The sequence below is a fragment of the Natrix helvetica genome (genome assembly GCF_964273705.1).
Source record: "Natrix helvetica genome assembly, chromosome: 2".
In the NCBI taxonomy this organism is placed as follows: domain Eukaryota; kingdom Metazoa; phylum Chordata; class Lepidosauria; order Squamata; family Natricidae; genus Natrix; species Natrix helvetica.
Window position 1 is genome coordinate 255,539,029 of NC_138552.1, and position 23,242 is coordinate 255,562,270.

The 23,242-nt window shown below is 37.6% G+C and overlaps 1 protein-coding gene across 4 annotated transcripts in view; it reads right to left on the reverse strand.

Annotated features, from left to right (window-relative positions):
• Positions 1–7,449, reverse strand: part of ENTPD6 (ectonucleoside triphosphate diphosphohydrolase 6) — a 28,090-nt gene extending 20,641 nt beyond the window's left edge. For 2 of the 4 annotated variants that reach the window (XR_014174527.1, XM_081943070.1), the window contains exons 1-5: positions 7,263–7,449; positions 6,440–6,512; positions 3,768–4,053; positions 2,426–2,502; positions 1,096–1,239 (exon numbers count right to left, since the gene is read on the reverse strand). Coding sequence is in view for 3 of the 4 variants with exons in the window: in XM_081943070.1 (XP_081799196.1) it covers positions 1,096–1,239; positions 2,426–2,502; positions 3,768–4,011 (465 nt within the window). In the remaining variant the exon portion in view is untranslated. Of the gene's footprint in view, positions 1–1,095; positions 1,240–2,425; positions 2,503–3,767; positions 4,054–6,439; positions 6,513–6,767; positions 6,852–6,956; positions 7,007–7,262 lie in introns of those variants that run through there. The other 2 variants (XM_081943072.1, XM_081943071.1) reach the window with 2 other exon arrangements.
• Between the last annotated feature and the right edge of the window lie 15,793 nt (positions 7,450–23,242).

The window sequence follows — 23,242 nt, forward strand, 5'->3', positions numbered from 1 at the left end:
ATTTCTCTGCAGTTGCATATATAGTGTCATTCTTCTTATTGAACAATTTACTGTCTTATATTTAAACTACCTGCTCCCTATTGAGTTTCCATCAAGAAGTAAAAACATTGCTGTGTCTAAATCAGAAATAAACAATGGATAATAATAGAAAACATGGCAAAAAGATATTACTGATTTGTATTATTACAAATATATATTTATTGTTTACCAGAATTACACAGTCCTTGACTTACGAAAACAATTGGGATTGGAACTTTGATTCCTAAACAAGGCAGTCAATAAGTGAGTCGTACTCAATTTTAGGACTTTTTTTTTGCCACTGTTATTAAATTAATTTTGTTATTAAATGAATCACCAGTTTTTAAATGAATTTTGCAGATGTTAAGTGAATCCAGCTTCCCACACCGAGTTTGCTTTTTGGAAACTGGCTGGGAAGGTCACAAATGGAGATCACATGACCCTGGAATGCATCGTAAATACATTCCAGTTGCCAAGAGCCCAAAATTTTATTACGTGACTATGGGAACACTGCAATGGTCATAAGTGTGAGGATTGGTCATAAAATCACTTTTTTCAGCACCAAAGCTTTGAACTGTTACTAAACAAATGGTCGTAAGTCAAGGATTATCTATACCAGTGTCTCCCAACACTGCTCATACTAATATATCATCTGAATATGGTGGAAAACTATAATGAAATAGACAGTAATCTTGATATTCAGAATGCCATAACAGAGCAAGAAGCATTTAGGGAGAATGAACCTCATCCAGGTCAAATTATTTACGCATTCCAGGTGCAGACCTCTTCTAGATGTGTTATCTGTATTAAGCCTTTTGATACACCTGTTCAAATCATCCACTGCTTCATTGGAAGATTTAAAAGAAATCAATATAATATTGATGACACCCATCTTTATACCTCTGGATGACAAACTGTAATGCAGCCCCCTTTTAATACTCCAACATTCATCAATAAGCCTGAAGTCTAATCATTATCTACTAAAATAGAATGCAGACTGCAGAAGATTTAAGACAGATTCCTGCTAGGATACCAAACTAATTTAGACTAATCTAGATAAGTAAGAGAACAAAATACCTTATCCAATAATTTCTGTGCCTTTTCTCCTGGCAGCAATCTTAAGCCAGCGGTTGCTTTAAGAACTAAGGGCGTTGACTTCCACAAATGCATAGGAACAGCTTCTTTAGCAACTGCCAGGAGCTCATTTATTCCTTCAGCACTCTGACAAAATAAAATGTGTTGCCTTTTTATTTAAGCAGGGTTTTGTGTGGGAATGCACACATGCATATGTTCTCTTATTTTGTCTTCTAGCCTGGTGCCTTAAACCACTAAAACAGACGGGCTCTTATTCGAGCAGTTAAAAAAGAAGTAACTACACCTGTGGATGATGCAGGATATTTATTTATTTTTAAGATTTTGAGGCTGTCTAACTTCTTGATATATATATAAAACACAGCATTTTGCTTTCTGTTGTCCTGCTTGTTCTATGGAATAGCATTCCACAAGATCTGAATGGCTTCAGCTCTATTTGACTCTTGGAAGATTTTCAGGCCCAGGCTCTCCACCTAAGCACTAAGTCAGGAGGTTTTGTGCCTATCCTGAATACTTTCACTAGATGAAGTTGTCTCACATGCAATGGGATTTATTGTTTAGACATGCTAGTACTACATGAAGAGCCAGGAAAATTCAGGTTTCAGACAGATCTTACATCTATATGACATAAAAACAACTCCAGGTGGAGTCAAGGAGCTGAAAGGAAGGAGGCCCCGATAGGGAGAATTAAGAAATATGGTAGCTTGGATTCCATAGGGCAGGGCTGTCCAAACTTGGGAACTTTAAGACTTGTGGACTTCAACTCCCAGAATTCCCCGGCCAACCATGGGAGTCAGTTCTGGGAGTTGAAGTCCACAACTCTTAAAGTTCCCAAGTTTGGACACCCCTGCTATAGGGGGTGACAAAGCATATGAGATCAAACACTATATCAGGCTTTCCCAAGGGAAGGCAGGCAGGCAGTCTGCCAACTCAACAATAAAAAAAACCCTCTTGACTGAAACCATGGAGCAGTTCTGGTTGCTTGTGCCTAACACCCATGGTCCTAACTTTGGCACAAGGTATGCCTACCTATTGAAGAATTACTCAGTAGATAAGATACCTTTTAAAAATGGAGTCAGAACATAATAAATGTTTTAAACCTTACCTATCAAATAGCAGAGATATATATTTCTTCAACGCCTATACCCCTGTAAACCTGGCAATACAATGATTTGCATGTTTCTTCAGAAGAAATTGCTATTACTATAATGTATAATGTTAATATTTATAATTTATTATATTTTTTATAACTTAACAATAATTAAAATTATTTCCAGGCAAGCATGGCCTAAATTAACATTTAAGTTCAAATTACCTTATCCACATTGTCAGCATATGCAGAGAGTCCTGGTTTTAATGCTTTGAATGTGGTATCGATTAATCTAGGAAGTTCTGTTTTTTAAAAAAGAAAAATTAACTCAATGTAGTAAAGTGATTCTATACATAATTTTGCAGTCTGCAAATCAAAGCCACCGAAAATTAAGTTAATTAAACAAGAAATTAATGTGAAAGCCTTCTTCATAAGAGGGGGCTAACTACAGAAAACTCAGAAGTATCCCCTTTCTTTCCTTCTGTCTTATGGGAATAGCTCTTCATTGACACTATTTATGTGATTCCTAAAAAAAACTTATACATATTTCTTATGTACTGTCTTCAACAATTTGTAACCTGAAGGATTACAATATTTATATTCATATGGAAATTATAATTAGACCATGTATTTTGCATTGTTGCTCCATCTTCAAAATAGATCTCAAAAAAACCACCACCCTTCAATATATAAATATGCCATATATATTTTATAAACAATATTAAAATATTTAAGCCACCAAGAGGCAGCAAATTTCGACATGAGGAAACAATAAAAGAAAATGGTATGAGGACAGGACAGGTAGTCCTCATTTAGTAAACACAATTGGAACAAAAACTTCATTGTTAAATCATTGCAGTCACTAAGCAAAACATTACATAAGTATGACAGGCTTTTGATCTCACTTCCCCTTTGGTCATTAAGTGAATCATTAATTATTAAGCAAAATATCACATAGTCATGACTTATGGTTTTACTTCTACCTTCTCTATTGCTTCCGCACAAATGGTAATCATGTGATCATGAAAGACTGTGACGGTTGATTGCATACCAATTTTGAAGTGCCCAAATGGCAATCATATGACCAGTTCAGGCTGCAGGTGAGTTGGGCGTGGGGGATGCTACTGTGCGGCAGTCAAGGGAAAGACAGCACGGTAGAATGTGCAGGAAGGCTGGGGGGAACTGACCAGAGTGATTTATGACCTTCCCTGTTGTCTTCCCCATTGCTTTGTGGGAAGCAGGCACAGAAGATTGCAAATGGCAATCACGTGACTACGGGACACTGTAATTGTCCTTTGTGCAAGCTGGCTGCCAGTTTCCCAAATCATGATCACATGACCATGGGGATACTGTGATGGCCCGAATTTTGAAGACAGCTTGTAAGTACCACTCATTCAGAACTGCTGCAATTTTCCAGTTACTGAACAATGGTTGGTAAGTGAGCACTGCCTATGAAACGGTATAGGCTAGGCAGGGGGTTGGACTAGAAGACCTCCAAGGTCCCTTCCAACTCTACTATTGTATTGTATTGTATTATATTAGCAAAATTATGAACTGAAGAGCTTACCTTTTGGTTTCTGCGCAAATTGGAATACATGTATACGGGTGCCAGTGCTTCCAGCATCAAACATAATTCCATAAAGAACTGCCTCATCTTTTCTTGAGATCTCAGCACCAAGCTGCTTTTCCAAACTTTTGTCGACACCTTTTCCTTTGTAGTCAAAATTCCACTTGGTATACACAGCATATATAGCAGCACATGTGAAAATTGAAAATACGCACAATAGTTTTGGGAACTTCATGATCTCCATTAGACTTTTTCTTTCACTTTTTTAGCAGGTGCCTATGATTTCCTGTAATATGAAAAAAATAAAATTGTCTCATAAAAGGAACGATGAAATTTTATTTCAGAAAAACGCAGTCCTCATGCAAAATATACTAGAAAGGCTGCTTAGACGCAGTACAACATTAACCTGCAATATCAATGATGTGACAATGCGTTTTAGTTTGTAATTTCTGCCTTGAATACTTTTATATGATGATATTCCTAAAAATACACAATGTAGTAAAAAACTTAAGAACTATTTTTAAAAACTTGTCACTCCAGAAAAAGTATAGAAAATACTGCTGGAAGTCTTAAGCAGGGTAGATAAAAGCAGGATGATTTTTTAAATTTTTTTTCATTGAATTTTAAAAAAAATTAAATTGGACTTTTTTACTTTTATCAAATTTATTTTAATAAAATGCTTTTGGAGTAAACGTCTATCTAAAGATAGTTTTCTATTTAAGATACATTAGTAATTTAGTTTATTCAGCATGAAATGGAGCTTAGTTATGTAACACAAGGCTGTAATATGTACATTTTTGGGAAACTCATTCAATGAATCCAAGCTCTGCAAGCTAAATAGAAAACCTTCATTTTGTTTGTGAATAATAATATTAAAGATGCTAACTATCAGCAAGAATGAGTCCTTACATTTAAAAAACACCTGTCATTTCAGATCCATCATGACGGTGCCTGTTAGTGGGCATCCACTCACCTGCTGCCCACCATGTCCCTCATCTTATTATGTCACTGCTGCATCACCAACCGTCCCATTAAACTGAATGGGGCTGTTGGTGAGTCAACAGCTGGTCAGAGGAGGGACCGCTGTGGGACAGAGATAACAGCTGCGCTTTAAAAATTGTGATTTGAATTGATTAAATCAAGCCTTTTTACTAGTGATTTAAATTATGATTTAAATCATGATTTAAATTGACTTGATTTAAATCAAATCCATCCTGGTCTTAAGCCAGATTTTACAATTCGATTGATACTATCACTATAATATATATATATATATATATATATATATATATATATATATATATATATATATATATATATATATATTGGCATGAGGAAAATTCTGTGGGAAAATAATAAAATAGATTATTGAGATAAATATTGACCTAAAATTTTGAATTCATTGATTTTTTTTAAACAAGGAGTAAAGAGAGAAAGGAGTAAAGTACTTCTACCAAAACAAACACTGATGTTTTGTTAATCTAATGAAATTACATTATAGATATGTTGGAAGAATTGTCCATCTGGGTTCAGTTTCAAGTGGGGAAAAAGACACCGGATTCATGGAATCATGGAGATGCTGGGAGTACCCTGGTTTTATGCCCTTTCTGGGCTTTATGCCCACTGAGCTTGTATTCTGATTGGTTGTCAGACTCCCATGAGGCCATGCAGGGGCAACTCTGTAGGCTGTTCTGAGTACTAGGCTTGGTTGAGCCTTTGCTGGATGCTGATGTAATGAAAGGCTTCGGGATTCCTATTATGGCTCTGCCTGAAGAAGATAGAGCTTTGTTATGTAGAATAGACTAACTCAGGCCTTAATGACCCATTGGCAAAAGGGGGGGGGGTGAATTTCTGCCTCCCTTTTAGGGGACATATTCTGTCCTTTTAATATTTCCTAAAATATTTCATTTTTCTAGGAGAGGGGTGGGTGCTAACTTCCTATAGATATATAACTAAGATATGTGTCTTGAAGAAATTTTCCTCACTTGTCAAAATTAGAGTGTTCTATAATTTATTTCTTTTAAAAATGTATTATATTCCAAAGAATTATATAACATTCAACTGGATAAATATTTTATATTTGTAATTTTCCTTGTGATGAATCATCATACTTTAGCCAATTCTCTTATTAAAGCAACAGCAATAATATACGCAAAGGAAAGTTTTTTGTTTTTGTTTTAAAGTAAACAAGTACCTAATTCAGATAAGTTCCTCATAGAAAATTATTGTATGGCGAGTATGGCATAATAATCATTTCCTCCCTAATTATGTGAACTTTGATTGCAGTTAATCTGAATCATAGTAAACTGAACTTTCCATTATGTATCAGCACATATATTCAACTGTTATGCATCAGCAAACACAAAATACTGATAAACTTGAATGGCTGAATTAAAGAATAATTTCTTTACTGTATACTGTAAGTATACAGACAAAACAGTATTTTATAATTAGAATGATGAAGAACAAAAACGACATTGTGGAATCATAGTATTAAATGATAAAAGATAAGGGTAACTTATTTATTTATAAAAATTATTGGTGGTAATATTATTACCACAGAGTAGCTCTGGGCAGTTTACAATCTGGTAACGAGTTGAAGAGACTGCCTTTTTAAAATTATATAAGAACATTTCAGCAAATATAGCAATATTTCTCTTTCCTTTTCTTACCCACACAAAATAAAACGCCACTTTGAAAATGTTCTTCAGGTCAATCGAACTGTAGCCTTTGGCATCTGGCCACCTAGAAGGAATGAAAAATATCTTAGTTCAGGGGTGTCCAAACTTGGGAACTTTAAGACTTGTGGACTTCAACTCCCAGAATTCCCCAGCCAGCCATGCTGGCTGGGGAATTCTGGGAGTTGAAGTCCACAAGTCTTAAAGTTCCCAAGTTTGGACACCCCTGTCTTAGTTCATACAATGCATAAATGAATAATTTACGAGGGTTTGATTCACAATTAAGCCTACATCATATGACCTGAATTATGGTTTGATTTACCCAATGCATTAAGGAAAAACTAAATAAGGCATATATGAGAACCCAGCTAAACACTGTATTGTACAAGGTTTGGATAGCTAGTAGCTTCCCCTGGAAATAATCCATGTAAATGGACCCCGCCATGTCGCTATTTATCATCATCATCATCATCATCTTATAAATAGCAATTAGTTTTCTAGGCAGGTTTACTTTCAAAAAGCCTCCCTAAATTCCTCCAGGCGAAGCAAGATCACAACCCGGAAGCTGGCTGGGATCCCCATGTCTTACTCTTGCCTTGGATTGGCCCAGCCGCGCTTTATTGAGCCGTTTAGCAAAGTACTTAAGAGAAACGCTGAGCCCAAAAGCCGCGCTTAGAAACCACAGACTCAAACCGCGAGCCTCCCTTTTCCGTCAGTAAAGTCCGGCTTTCCTGTAGAGTCCCTTCCCTGCCCCCTTTTTCTCATCTCTTGAGCCGCGGAGAATCCGACAGAAGACGTCGAGCGGTTCTCCTCTCACCTCCGCTCGTGGTGCTCCGTTAGGCAGCAGAGGAACCGCATGCTGGAACCAGGTGAGCTCGTCATCGCCCAACCCGCCGCTTTCTTCTCAACTTCGCCGAATCCGAGCGCTTCTTTTTCCCATTTCGAGAGAAGAGTTATCGGCGGGGCTGCCTTTTGCTGAGAAACGTACGCATGCGCAAGACGAACCCGCCGGTTCCTATAGCAGGCCCTAGCGCCGACTGAAAGGTGGGGGGGGGGGGGAAATCAAGAGGCAAGGGGACTTTCTGGTTTTTCTTTGAAGACGTTTTGCTTCTCGTCTAAGAAGCTTCTTCAGCTCTGACTGGATGGTGGGGAAGATGGTCAGAGCTGAAAAAGCTTCTTAATACAATACAATACAATACAATACAATACAATACAATACAATACAATAATAGAGTTGTATTGGAAGGGACCTTGGAGGTCTTCTAGTCCAACCCCCTGCCTAGGCAGGAAACCCTATACCGTTTCAGACAAATAGCTATCCAACATCTTCTTAAAGACTTCCAGTGTTGGGGCATTCACAACTTCTGGAGGCAAGCTGTTCCACTGATTAATTGTTCTCACTGTCAGGAAATTTCTCCTCAGTTCTAAGTTGCTTCTCTCCTTGATTAGTTTCCACCCATTGCTTCTTGTTCTACCCTCAGGTGCTTTGGAGAATAGTTTGACTCCCTATTCTTTGTGGCAATCTCTGAGATATTGGAACAATGCTATCATGTCTCCCCTAGTCCTTCTTTCTCTTAAGCTAAACATACCCAGTTCCTGCAACCGTTCTTCATGTTTTAGTCTCCAGTCCCCTAATCATCTGTTGCTCTTCTCTGCACTCTTTCTAGAGTCTCCACATCTTTTTTATATCGTGGCGACCAGAACTGAATGCAGTATTCCAAGTGTGGCCTTACCAAGGCATTATAAAGTGGTATTAACACTTCACGTGATCTTGATTCTATCCCTCTGTTGATGCAGCCTAGAACTGTGTTGGCTTTTTTGGCAGGTGCTGCACACTGCTGGCTCATATTTAAATGGTTGTCCACTAGGACTCCAAGATCCCTTTCACAGTTACTACTACTGAGCAAGGTATCGCCTATACTGTACCTGTGCATTCCATTTCTTGGATGAGAAGCAAAACGCCTTCAAAGAAAAAGCAGAAAATCCAGTTGCCTCTTGAAAAAAAGCACCTTTGGGACAGCCATGACCTGGATGACTGAGAATCTCCATACACCCCCTAGCGACTTTCCACGTGGGACAAAGGCAGGGAAAATCCAACCTAGAGGACAGTCTAATGGCTTTATTGGGAAAAAATGGATTCTTGTTCCTTTTTTTTTTTTTTTTTCATGACAAAAAATTTTTACCCGTGGGTTTTATGTCATCTGTCATTTCTGCCGTCTGTCAGAAATGGTGTAGTAGGCTCTCCTGCTTGGGCGGAGGTGGGTGGGTGGGTTGGACTAGATGGCCTACAAGGTCCCTTCCAATTCTGGTATTCTGTATCCTGTATCAATCTGTCACGTCCACTTTTGCTATCTCAAGCTTTTTGTTTGATTAAGTATCATCATCATCAGTTGCATTATTAAGTCATTTTTTCACTGCACAGATACATTTTCGTCATGACAATCTCTCCCTAATCTAGTGTTTGAACACTGGAGGCATTCAAGAAAAAAACTGAACAGCTATTTGTCTGAAATGGGATAGGGTTTCCTGCTTGAGCAGGGGGTTGGACTTGATGACCTTCAAGGCCCCTTTCAACTGTTATTCTGTCTTCCAATCTGTGCATAGAGTGAGAACTCTGGGTTGATTTGTTCAATGATCCAGTGGTTTACTTTTTTAACTGTCTACACAGTATTCGCAGGAGTCTTCTTCAACACCAATTTTCAAAGCATCAATATTCTTTCTATCCTGCTTTTTTAAACTTCATTTTTTGTTTCCATAGAGTGTCACATATTTTTCATGATTCAATGGTTGACAATTCCCTCTGCATTACCAGCTCCCCAGAATTGCTCCACTTGAGACTTATTTGCCATGTTGACTGAGGATAATAATGCTACATACCTGGAAATATCAAGTTTGGGAAAGCTGTGTTAACAAGCAAATATTGCACTTCATAGGATCAGACTCATAAAATTATGGTTTGATGTGGGTTTAAGATCCATATGGTGCACCTTGTTTATGGATCATGCCCAGCTCAAAGAAACGGAAGTGACAGATTCTGAATTTGTGATTGAATTCCTCCTGTGAGGATATGTGCTCATCACAGTTCTTAACAAATGGTCATCTGGTCAACTATTGGCTCTTATCTTATTATCTGGAAGCTAATTAAAGTCAGATATTAAGTAGGTCAACTGCAATAATGCATGTCATTCATTAAATTGGTGAAACAATCTTTGAGGTCAAAAAATGTGGGAGCTTTCAAGCAAATTAAACCAAGGCAGGGAAACCAAGTATGATTTTTTAAATCAAAATTTAACTGGATTTCAAACTTAGTAAGAAGTTGAGAACATACAAAAAAATTACCGTAAGGTCAGGCATGAAATCCTCTTACTTTCGCTCTCAGTTCAGAACTGGGAGCATGCAAGCGCTTGCTTCGCTCAATGCATAGTGTATCTGTGCTTGTGCAGAGCATCCATGATGTCTGGGCAGGTGGGTGGAGCCTTCTGCCGCCACCGCGGCCACTACTGGTTTGCCTGAACCATGGCGAACCGGCAAAATACCACCTCTGCACAAGGTCCTTAAAAACATATATATTGGGCAGCTTCAGGAACATTTGGTTTGTGATCTTTATTGTCCTAGGTGTCTTAGGCTTTAAGAATCATGAACATACCTCTATAATTTTTAATAATTCAGAATGTGGTTATTACATAATTCAGAATGTGGTATTAAAATGTATAGCATTTCTGGTACTGTACCAAACAAACAGCCATAGTTTTAAAAAGATGCTTAATATATTGGACTAAACTATGAAGTTGCTGTCAGTTTTTGAGATTGGTGGCAAATGGAAGGTTTAATTAATGTTTTAGATCAAACATGTTTGGAAGATCCTTTTCAACTTCTATTTACTTTGATAATATTTTATGGCTTGCTTATTGAACAGTTTGGATTTTATTTAGATTTGATGTTGTGCTAACATCACTGCTGGAAAGAATATTTAATAGTATTCTTTTGTCAGAGTGCCTTTTACTCTGCAGATGGCAATGTACATATATTTTTTCACAATCCCTTTATATAAACTGGAAGAATCTAATAATGTCTTAATTTATTCAAACCTCATGGAAGTTCAGAAAAAGAAAATGTTTTTTTCCTCTTAGCTGATCAATCGTTGGCAATTACTAGATGGGAAATGAAATTTTGTTCAATCGCTCCCACTTTCTGGTCTAAAATTGTAATATTTATCGTTTAATGTACAATTTGTATTACAGATTGTCCTCAACTTACAACCACAAAGTAAGTACTCCCCCTCTTGTATTGTGATGATGGTGATGTTGATATTGTTGTGGTTGATGACGATGTTTCTGTTGTTTTGCATGTACACTGAGTGCTTCTGTACCGGAGACAAATTCCTTGTGTGTTGAATCACACTTGGCCAAATAAAGTTCATTTCAGTTCAATTAAATTGAGTCCACAATTTCTGTTGCTAAGTGAGATAGTTGTTAAGTGAATTTTGCCCCATTTTATGACCTTTCTTGCCACAGTTGTTAATCACTGCAGTTGTTAAGTTAATAACAAAGTAACACGGTTGTTAAGTGATTTTGGCCTCCCCATTGACTTTGCTTGTCACAAAAGGCGATCGAATTGTTGCAGAAAATGACAGGCTTTAGACTTCTCAGGATACAGGAAAAGTTTATTTGGCAGCCAGGTTCAGAAACGTTAGCCCATGGCTAACATTGCAAATTCTGAACAATCTTTATTATTGATGCACGCATTCTTATACATTCTCAAAGACAGTGTAACACGGAAACACTTTACTCATTTCTTATTGGTTACCTTGAGGAAAAAGCCTTATAAGGAGATGGGGGTCTTACTTCTCCTTTTGTTACAGGTATGGACTACGTGTCATTAACAAACTTTAATTGAACCTTGTGGTTTTGGACTTTTGACATAGGGACATTTGCTGGAACATGTTGTGGTTGAAGGCTGATGACATTTCCCTGTCCCTTTAAGCAAGCTTCTAACTGTCCCTTTAATGCCACGTCTTCATTCTTATATTTTAATCCATATTTTATTCTACTTTAACATGACTGAGACACTGCAACTGTCAGCTGCCAATCATCTGAATATTGATCACATGACCATTGGAGATGCAGCAATGGTTGTAAGTGTAAAAAAATAGTCATAAGTCACTTTTTTCAGTGCCATTATAACTTCAAATGGTCACTAAATGAGCTGTTGTAAATAAGAACTACCTATACTCTTACTACAGTATTCGGATTTTGTACTGGTATATGTATTTTGAATTTTGTAAATGAATAATATAATCTGTGCTTTTAACTATAAAATGAAAGGAGTTTAGTGGCCTATTAATATCTTACAAATCTATAATCATATTCTACAGTCCATCTCAACAACTGTATGTAGAATTACCCTGAGAATTGAATAAATAGTCATAGTTCGAGGAGCAAAACTAATTGCAGCAATGAATTAAATACTGCATGACTAACTAGCTGCTACTAGCAAGTATCAAGCTAGCCTAGCATGTTATAAAAATGTAATCCTTATGTTTATTTTGTCTATGGTTCAATCCAGAAAACTGGGTTAACTATAAGCCTGTTCACAAAATCAATCGCTGAGGACCATTTACCCCTTTGACAGATGTAATTCACACACATAGAGCGCTAATGGGATTGCAGCTGGGTACTAAGAAAAAATGGTCTCTAGCTTACGCAAACATAGCAACTGCTTATATCAATAAGGTGACCAACCGTCCTCCTTTAGGGAGGACAGTCCTTCTTTTGTAAGTTCTGTCCTCCCTCAAAAAGTGTCCTCCTACATGTCCTCCTTTTTGATATTTGAAGGCTAATTTGTTGCACGTTACGTGACGTATTTTATTAACCAGTTTTTAATGGTGTTTTTTTTACTTCATCGCAAGTATATTGAACAGATATTGAATCTTGTGTTGAATTTTTATCTAAAGAAATGCTAGACATTAAAATAGACGACAATTGTCTCTTTGAAGAAATTAGAAGACTGAATGTATATTTAAATTTTGAAAAATTAATACAATGGGAAAATCAATATGTTGAAATTGATAAAAGATGGGTGGATATTTTCAGCCATTTCAAAAATGAACATATTCCATGTGAACATTTATTTATACTTGTTCAATTTACGTTGTGCTGCCCTGGAACTAATGCAGCAGTTGAAAGAGTTTTTTTCAATTGCCAATGATTTTTCGACAAGTGAGAAATCGAGATTGAATGTTGATACTCTAGCTGCAGCACTTGCCGTAAAATTCAATATGAAGGATATTTCTTGTTCAGATATTTCCAATATATTGTTAGAAGATGATACATTGACAAAAAATATTAATTCAATGGAAAAGTACTCATTTAAATAATAATTAACAGGCATGTAAGCATAATTACAATATAAAATGTTGCAAATGTTTTATTATGCATATATCATATTTTAGTGTATTATTGTTGCAATGAATAAAATATTTCTTTTATTTACGATATATTTTTTCCAATTTATTTGTCCTCCTTTTCATTGTAAAAAAGTTGGTCACCTTAGCATTTTGGACAATAGAACGTGTTTTGTCCTCCTTTTCATTGTAAAAAAGTTGGTCACCTTAATATCAAGGCAATGTACAGGTAGTCCTTGGGTTACAATTACTCACCCACTCATTTAGCAACCATTCAAAGTTACAATGATGAGGACTGGTCTATTTAGCCATTTCAATGTCACCAGGGTCATGTGTTCGTGATTTTGGCCTTAGGCAACTGCTTGCAGTTATGGTGGCTGCAGTATCCTGGAGTCAAATGATATTTGCTTCTGTTGTCCTGCTTTTGTTGTCCTGCTTCTGTTATCCTGCTATTAAGTTTGAATAGTATATATTATAGTAATATATAATAAAAATATTATCTTCAAACAAAATTAAAAAGAAAACTATCTAAAAGAAAGTCTGTACTCAGTTACATGATATAATATCAGATTGCATTTTGATTGCCACATCACCAATAATTTGCTAAATCCATTAGCACCTTGTTAATGAGTCATGTAAGGTTACAAAGTAGTAGATAATTAATATTGCAGTGATAACTTTACTTATTTCAAATATACACAAATATGGCATACAGTTACTAAAATGGCTCTTTATTGAAATATAAGTCATCTAATTCTATATTAAATCCCTTGCTAAACACTTGAACTTCTAATTTAGTATACCATTAATATTATGAATACTTTATAGGCTCTTTATTTTATAAAGAATATCTTAAATAATCTAATATACCATCATAGTACTGCTGTATGTTTTATGCATTGGGAAAGTTGAATTAATTGTTTTGACCAATAGATGGCTGTGTTTGATTACATAAACTGGCATGTGGCTTAATAAACATGAAAGAATAATAGTATATATATCTTTCAATTTCACTTACTGTAACAGCTCATTTTCCTAGCCTTAAGATTGCTCTATTTCTGCCAGTTTGCAAATTTATCATTTTTATATAAATCTGATTTACATTAAAAAGCAAATTAAATCAAAGCAAAAAATATATTTTTTAGGTGTTACTCAAACAAAACATTGTAATATTCTGCTGGACTTTGCCTGTTTAACACATATTTAACACATTTTAATGGTGTTTCCAATTAAAATTTCAATTAATCACTGGATGAATTACACATTCAGCCGCAGCTTCTGCAATTGGTTGGCCAAAAAGCAAATCTCTTGTTTGGGGGAGGGGGGCTTTATTTTAGAAGGGAGGATTTACTGTATTGTTTAGTTGAAGCCTTTCCTAGCTTCGATCAAGAGTAGCTCTTGATCAAATCAGACTGATAGAAGTCAGAACTAAGTAGTGTGATACCTACAGTATGCCCATCGCTGTCCTCATAGCAACATGCCTTGATATTATCTGGCTGGCTGTTACTCATTTAAGATATAATATCAAGTAAAGCACAAGCCTCATTCTCACCCCACCGCCAATATTTTTGAGCCCACATGGGCATGATATGCCTTCTTACACGCTAACAAGCTAAACATGTGAATAGTTGCAGAGTATAGCTACCCTCTAGAAAATAAAGACAAGAAAGGTGGCTACGGAGATTGGGCTTCTATTAAATACATTTCATGACTAACCATGTTCTTAGCGCCATTTTTGTGAATAAGTGTCCCTTGTTTCGTGGTAGCCACATTCACATTCAGTAACCAATGATCTTCCCCAAAACAAGATGATTTCTTGTAGAAATAAGCCTGTGGTAAGTCAATTCAGTGGCCTTATGAAAAATGATAAGACAGTAAGTTTTGGGAATCTCAGGAATAGCAGTTCTAGAAAGCAAACAAGCTCTAGGAGCTGAAAGAATATTTTGAGTCCACCAGAACAAAAGCTATTGTTTAGGATATTTGTACAAAGCTGTCCTTGTATAATGTTCAGCAGCCAGAAGTCATACTGAGTAAAGTTATAAAGGGCCCAGGCTAGACTGTGATTGGCTCCAGCTAATCTATTGCCACCCATCTCCCATGAAAAGCACTTGGTTGCTAGAAGTCTCTCGTGAATAGCTTGAGTTAAATTTACCAAACCCAAGTGAGCTGCTCATTCAGCTCTCTATTCATTACTTCAATTAACAATCAGACGCCTGAAAAATACCCCAATCTGCTTCTTGAGAAGGTGTGCAGAAAATCGATGAGCCAAGCCAATTAGCATCCCATTTGTGACCATCTAGGGAATTTAATTGGAGCCACTTGCTTGATCGAAGGCCCAATAACATTGTTGTTTAGTTAGGGAGAATGTAATGTTTGGTAAATGAATAGAGTCCTTAAGGCCCATATGCTAGTGGCATTTCCAGGCCAGAAGGGGCAATAAGGCAAGCGTGCTTTGTTGTGTACACATGGCTTCTTGTATTCTTGGGATGGAGCTACAGCAGCTGGACACAACCAGGACAAGCCTACGCCATCCAGGGTGGGCGTTATAGCTTCCCCACTAAATTGTTGCACACATGAACAGGCACATTGTCTGCTCTTAAAAAGGCATTTCAACTGCCCATTACCAGGGAGCTGCCAGACAACAAAAAGGATGCTGCCTCACTGTGTGGACAACCTGTCCTCAGAACATATTGTCTGGGGGTAATTAATTTACAAATTGCCTGCTTGCAAATCCATGCCTGAATTAGTTACTTTGCTCCTCTCAAAGCATGCTTGCAATTTCAGTTACACTTAAAAAAAAAATCAGAGGAAGCCCCATGAATTCAAGCTACCAGATCTGGGCTACAAAAATCTGGATGATTATTAAATAGCATCAAAGTGTTAGAGTTTTCTGTATCCCTCCGCTGATATCTAATGATTACCTGGATTTTTATAGCTTAAACCAGTGGAATGACTTGCCTCCAGAAGCTGTGGGTGCTCCAACATTGGAGGTTTTTAACAAATTGGACATCCTTTTGTTTGAAATGGTATAGGCTTTCCTGCTTTAGCAGGGAATTAGACTAGAAGATCTCCACTGTCCCTTCCAACAATGTTATTCTGTTATCTCTTACCTGAAATCTAGTAGCCTGACATGACTGAGTAGTGTGATCTCATAAGAAGCAATTGTTTCTGCCTGGACAAATGGTAAAATAACTGGCCTTCAGAATAATGAAAGGTGACCTGTTCTGTACTTTACTTTAGGCTGAAGTGAGCTAAGATGTTTAAAGACAACTGAAGAGGATTTAATGGCTTAGCACTATTTATTTTTTGCCTAAACCACAATTGTATCTAGTCTGCAATCTTCGGAAAACTAAACTAAATTAAACTAAATTATTATTAAATATAAGCAGTATGATCAGTCAGTAGCTGAATGAGTATTCAGACCAGTGGTGGGTTCCGGATCCCATTGCAACTGTACCAGTTGCAACGGGGCCCGGTGTCCTCCACATGAACACGTGCAATGCATGCATGCGTCTTACCATCCAGTAACGCCTCCGCAAGCCTCCGCCATGTTCCAGCTGCTTGGCGGAGCATCCTGCAGGCGCTATACGCGCTGTTCACGTGCGCTGAAGCGCCGAAGAATTTAAAGACAGGTAAGGAGCGTGGGCGGGCGGGCCCCTCAGAGCACCGTACCGGAACAGTACCTGGTGCTCCGGGTAGGCTCCGGTACACCCGTACCGGGGCGTACCGCCTGCAACCCACCATGATTCAGACCACATGCAATGATGTTTTTTATCACATGCATTCCATTTAGAAAAATTAAACTCTTCACTTTGAAAAAGGTTGGGTTCATTTTGAATCTCTTAGAAGTCAGCTGTCTGATTTGGACCCAAAATATAAAATGATGGTTTCTGCTGAAAAAATGAAAACTGAAGGACTGAAGCAAATGTAAATTTCCCAACATACAGTATTTCTTTTCTTTCCTTCAGATATAGTTTCTAACTGAGTCTATAGACATTTATCCAGGGGTGGGGTGGGGTTTGCATTAGCTTGGTGGCATCTCCATACCTGTTATCCCCTGAGGCTAAGTAGGAATGGAAAAGTAAGTTGATTTCCTTCTGGTTCATCTGGTTCAATTAAACAGCAGACAGATATTTTTTTAAAATATTGCTATTTATGTGGACATCTCTACATCTGCAAGAACATAATTTAGAATATTGACTTTGATGTGGAAGTAAAAGCTGCTTTTCCCTTTTGTATGAAGTTAGGCAATGATCACTTTGAGATGGTTCAGTGACTGAATGATAACTCTTTCTCCTTGTTTTCAGTGTTTAAAAGCTCGGTTGAAGTTAAGACATTATGGATTGTCTTCATGCTGTTTTTGAGGAAGATAAAGTAGATGTAGCTCTATGGTATGTCCTGGAATTCTGTTCCTGTGCTTTCAGCAGAAAACAGTTTTCTGTTTCTTGGCGGCTTTCAAAAATTGTCTTCTTTATGTGGCTCACTGGGGTAGGGTAATCTTTACTCTCATTTTCTTCCATGCTAATTGAGATGAGTATTTTCTCTTCCATATTGGTAGCTGTTTCTGATGGCTGGTTAGCATGACAATGGGAAAGAGTAGGTAGGACTCTGTTGGTCATCCTCTGTTACATGGACCTAGTGGGAAGGTGCCCACCAACATGTCTACCACTGAACCATCACATCACACAATCACTGTAATGCAAAATCTCCAGAAGTGTTTCAGCTGCAACCGCTGAATTTCCTCAATTCTATAGGACACATGTTGGAGAACAGTGGTAGGTTCCTACTAGTTTGGAGCAGTTCGGCCAAACCGGTAGTAGCTTTGCGGCCTGGGTCGCTGTGACTGGCAGAAACCCAGGTCTGCCATGCCCTCGAACTGGTTCTCCTGGTGGCGCTGATTTTTAGTTTTTAGTTTTAATTTTAGTTGTATTGCGCATCAATCACGCACGCACACGCATGGCGTGTCCCTGAGCAACCAGCAGTAGTATCTGCCGGCACCCACCCCTGTTGGAGAAGGCAGATACAATGAATACAATCTCAGTTTCATTACTCTGTAATCTTAATGGTATGTGGGAATGACCTTGAGAGAGAGGGAGAATTACAGATGGTACATCTCAGTGGTGGGATACGACTGGGCGTACCAGTGCCTGCTGGGAGCACCAGGTACCGTTCTGGTACGGTGCTCCGGAGGGTGCACCTGCTCTCCTTTCCGCTATTTGAGCTGACCAGGGATTTTGCGCAAGCGCATGGAGCGTACAACACCTGCGCGATACTCCGCCGAGCAGCTGGAGCATCGCGAGCGGTAAGTACCCATGAGTGTGCTGCACGCATGCTCTGCACATTGATGTGGTGGACGCCAGGCCCCGTTGCAGCATATCGGTTGCAACAGGATCTGGAACCCACCACTGATGCATCTGTATGTAAAAGGTATCTTTATTGTCGGGTTGGATACATTCTGCCCACAAAATACATTTCATATCCCACATATATCTCAGCCCACAAAAGGGGGAATGGCATAGAAAATGTTTCAGGAAGGACCCTCCCTAATTTTCTCAAATATAAAAGGAAAAAAAAACATTTTCAGTTTTGCAAGGTTCTGTTAATATAGCCTTGAAATAAGGATAGAGCTAATACTCCTGGTTGCACCTCTTGTCTGGACTACTTTACAGAGCTAACAGTAATCTAATAGTAGACTAACTTTATGAAGTGGGGTTCTCACCTAATAGTTTTTGAGAAGTTTCAGTGGAAAATATATAATATGGATTGAGTGAGTTGATATCAGGCATGCTAATAACACTGAGATTTGATTTTACTTTGTTTTTGGGATAGGATGAATCTTGATTTTTAAAATCTGATTGCAGATTTTGTGCATTTCTTCCCCAATATGGGGAGCTTGCATTCACTGTGAGTTGGTTTCCAGGTACAATTTAAGTTGCTGATTTTAACCTAAAAAGTCCCTTATGGCTTGATTCCCAGATATTTCTAGGACCATAGACTTCATCCAGTACTGGCCCAACCAATCAGATCAAACAGAGAGAAAATATTATTGATTCCACATTTTAAAAAGAAGTTTAAGATATGAAGCAAGAAAGCATTGCTTTTCAATAGCGGGGTCAATTACAGTGTGGAACAGCCACCTGAAAAAGATCAAGAGATCTTCTTGCTGATTTTTTGGAAGCTTCTAAAGACAGCTCTGTTTTAAAGAGCCTTCATCTAATTTTACCATGCCATGTTTAACTTCTTTTCTTGCTTGAATTCTTATATTTGGTTGGTAGTATTGTTTTTTCAGAAGTAGTACCTTGGATATTTTATTTGTTTTTTATAGTCTATGTAAACCATCGAATCTCTTGGAGTATGAAAAATAGATGATAGACAGACAGACAGACAGACAGACAGACAGACAGATAATGATAGACAGACAGATAGTAGAAATTCACCATATACTGTAGTTTAAAGGGGATTTTGGGACTAGAAAAAAGGGGAGGAGTATTTGGGGGTTACAGGTTACCCACTCCAGCTGTGATGTGTATAAACTACCTAATTTGTAAAACAAATGCTTTTCATCAAACAAGTATTATTCAGACTCAACTGTGAGGCAAATTCATCAAAGACCTTGTTAGTGAAATGTGGACAATAGAGTAACTGATCAAGAAACAGCAACTGTTGGTTGATTACATCACAGTTTTTTTGACCTTGCAGAGTTCCTGCCTTCCCAAATCTGTCCATTTATTCGGTGTCATTAACACTTTCAACCCTTAGAAAAAGACTGTTTTCTTGACAAATTCTCAGGAACTATTGCAGCCAAGAAATAAATGCACATTTTAAAGTTTGCACTGGGCTATACTAGAAAAGTATTCAGAGTAAAAGCAACTATTTGATCGGGTAATGGAAAGGCACACAAGGCTAAAAGGCAACAACAGCTCTTTATTAAAGTACAACAAGTAAGAACAATCCAGCGAAGGTTGACTCTGACAGCAGCTCTTTTATAGGGAGCTGTCAGACCTTTCAACCAATAGGATTAAACCTCTGTTCCCGCCGGAACAGAGGACCTTGGTGGAAACCACTGTAGTTAAAGTAAGTATCTAACAGCAACAATGATTTTAAACCAAATAAGATTAAGAAAACATGATTATGAATTATGTTCATGTATTAAAAATATAATAACTTTAAAGGTAAATAACAATGGTAATCGATAAGACATTTTAGTTTACACCTTTGCTGTAAATCTGAAGGATTCTTCCGAATCTGATAATTCTGCACGCATGATGAGGTCATGCAGCTCTTTCAGAATCACCACCTTAATTCAGGAAATCAGGAAAAATAATTTAACTGGATTTAATGAAAGCATGTAGCATTACAAATAGCTTAGAGACATTCTAGAAAAGAAAAGAGCACTGTTTAACTTGTCTCTATCTGTTTAGTACATAAAATGTCACAATTTCCTCAACTTCATCTGAAACTCTGGACCTAACTGCTAATCTTTGGTCATTATTTATTACTGCATTATTTTATGAAGATTATTTCTATGGCTACAGAAAATCAGGTGGAGTTCACCAGCCCAACCAATGCTCTTGGTCTAATCTTCTTTAAAATTGTCAGGGCATTATTAGATATAATGTAATCTTTCCAGATTAATACCAGCGCACTTGAAGATATTACTCTTCTCAAAGAGAACTCAGATTTTTTAAAATGACAAATGCTACTCCTTTTCAGTTAAAGTAACAAAATATTTCATGAAAGCGGACTGAATTTCTGCAATATACTGTTGTTTCCGAGGAAAGGTTGGTAAAGGAAATACTGCAAAAGGGACACACACGGCTGCTGCCTTATTTTACTGGGTCCAGAGTATCACACTTCATTTGAAATTCTGTTTTTGGTTATTAAGACAGAGATGGGACTCAGAGGAATTCAGTAAGGTAAACTGATTCTGACTTTGCTCCAGATTTGTTAGAATACAGATTTCAGAACTACAACTAGCATGTGCATTGAGAATTTTGGGCTGTAATCTTAAAGCATATGAACAATATCAGGTTGGAGAAGTCTGCTCTAAGCAGAATGGAGTAACAAACCCCATGATCTTTCAGTCTCCATTTGTTTGTGTCTCTGAAACTATGACTCTGTCCAGCCACTATTTTATAAGCAATTAAATATGTCTGTGTATCATAGGTAGTCCTCGACTTATGTCCAGTCACTTAGCAACTATTCAAAGTTATGTCTCTCCAGAGCTACTTATGCCTCACTTTTGAAGTTACAATGGCCATACCTCTTGTAGACATCTGATCACATTTGGGTGCTTGGCAATCAGCTCACCTTTATAGCTGCAATGTCCCAAAGTCACTGGACCACAATTTGAGATGCTTTTTGCCAGTTTCTGAAATTCACTTACACTTTCCAACAAAAAATACCCATTGGGAAAATGGATTTGCTTAACAATTGTAGCATTTGCTTAATAGCCATGGTTTTCATTTAACAACTGCCACAAAAAATGTCAGAAACTTGGATCTAGTCATGTGATGCCATGTCTGACAATCACAATGATTTACAACATAATTCCAAGCTCAATTACAGTTGTAAGTCGAGGACCACCTGTATGTACAGAAGCCTTTACATATTTAATAAAAAGATGGTAAGTGGACTGCCTCAACCCTTTCTCCATCTATTCCTTTCAATATACGATCTTAATCCTAGATAGCTTTCCAGGTAAATGTTTCCTAATATTTGGCTGGATTCATACATCTCATTAAATTCAGGTTTAGAAATCATATGGTTACCTAAAATATGATCTCCAAACAAATTAATGAAATTAGAAAATGACTGGGTTCCCACAATATGCTGACTTTAAAAGGAAAAGATAAAACCTCTTTTGAGTCAATCTAAACTTGTGATTCTGTGGACAACTGTATATAGTTTTCTTGGCAATTGTTTGGAATTGTTTGGAAGTGATTTATGGTGAATCCCTCTAGGACTGCGATGGCAAACCTATGGCATGCGTACCACAGGTGGCACACAGAGCCATATTTGGTGGCATGCCACTGTCAGTTCTGGCGTGCATGTGTGCACTGGCCAGCTGATTTTTTGCCCTTCTGGAGGGACGTTTTTTTCCCTCCCCAGTCTTCAGGAAAGCTGGGGTGTGCGAAAAACGGCCCCAACGGGCCAACCAGAAGCTTGGAAATGATCCATTTCCTTCTTCCAGGGAGCAGGGGAGGCCATTTTTGCCTGCCCCAGACTTCAGGAAAGCCTGCAGAGGCTAGGGAGGTGTTACACATGCATGTCCATGGGATCACGCGAGCATGTGCAGGTGGGCAGGAAGATTGGGCATGCGTGTATGCGTGATGGCATGTGTTGGACAATTTTGGCATGCCGTAAGAAAAAGGATCACCATCACTGCTCTAGGATGTCATTTAACTTCTATTTTACCACTCTTGGATTTCCTGGTGATCTCCTATGCAGATTACTAACAAGGCAGCTAAGGGAGACTAGATAATACTACCAAATGGGACTCTTAACCACTTTTAACTTATTTTATATATGAACTTAGCAGGTCTATGGGCTATTCTTGTTTCTCATGGCTGATAAAGTCAGAGACTTCACATTTAAAGTGATAATCAGCTTCAATCATATCTAGTTTCCTTCTGGCTTTATACAGGTAGTCCTTGACTTATGACCACAACTGAGCCCAAAATTTATGTTGCTGAGACAGTTGTTAAGTGAATCTGGCTTCCCCACTGACTTTGCTTGTCAAAAGGTGATCATATGACCATGGGACACTGCAATTGTCATAAATATGAGTCAATTGCCAAGCATCTGAATTTTGATCATGTGACCATGGGATGCTGCAACAGTCATAAGTGTGAAAAAAATGGTCATAAGGCACTTTTTTCAGTGCTGTTGTAACATTGAATGGTCACTAAATGAATTGTTCTAAATCAAGGACTACCTGTACTAACATGGGAAAAACTATGTATCAGTAAATAAAATTCACTCGGCCGTAACCAGATTTCTTTTTTTTCTCTTGATAGGTGCTTTAAAAATATTTAGAAAGGTTATCTGAACAATGATCATAAAAAGATCATATTCATAAAAAGAATAACTGATTAAAATGGAAAAATTGAAAAGAAATCAAGGGGAGATTATTATTATTTTGGGGTGAAAGGCACTAGACTTCTCTGAGTCTCAAAGTTTATCAAACGGTGCATAACTTGAAAATGTAAGATTTCTTTTTACTCTTAGATTTCTTTCTTTGGATAGTCTGAAAAATAGATGTACTGTTAAAATTCTAACTTTTAATTTCTGCTAGTGCCTTTTTTAAAATGGTTTTGGGGCAGGAAGAATAATTTCTCCAAAGGGTTAAACCGTTTATTTAAATAGGTTTGTTTATTACATTGTAGTGCTTT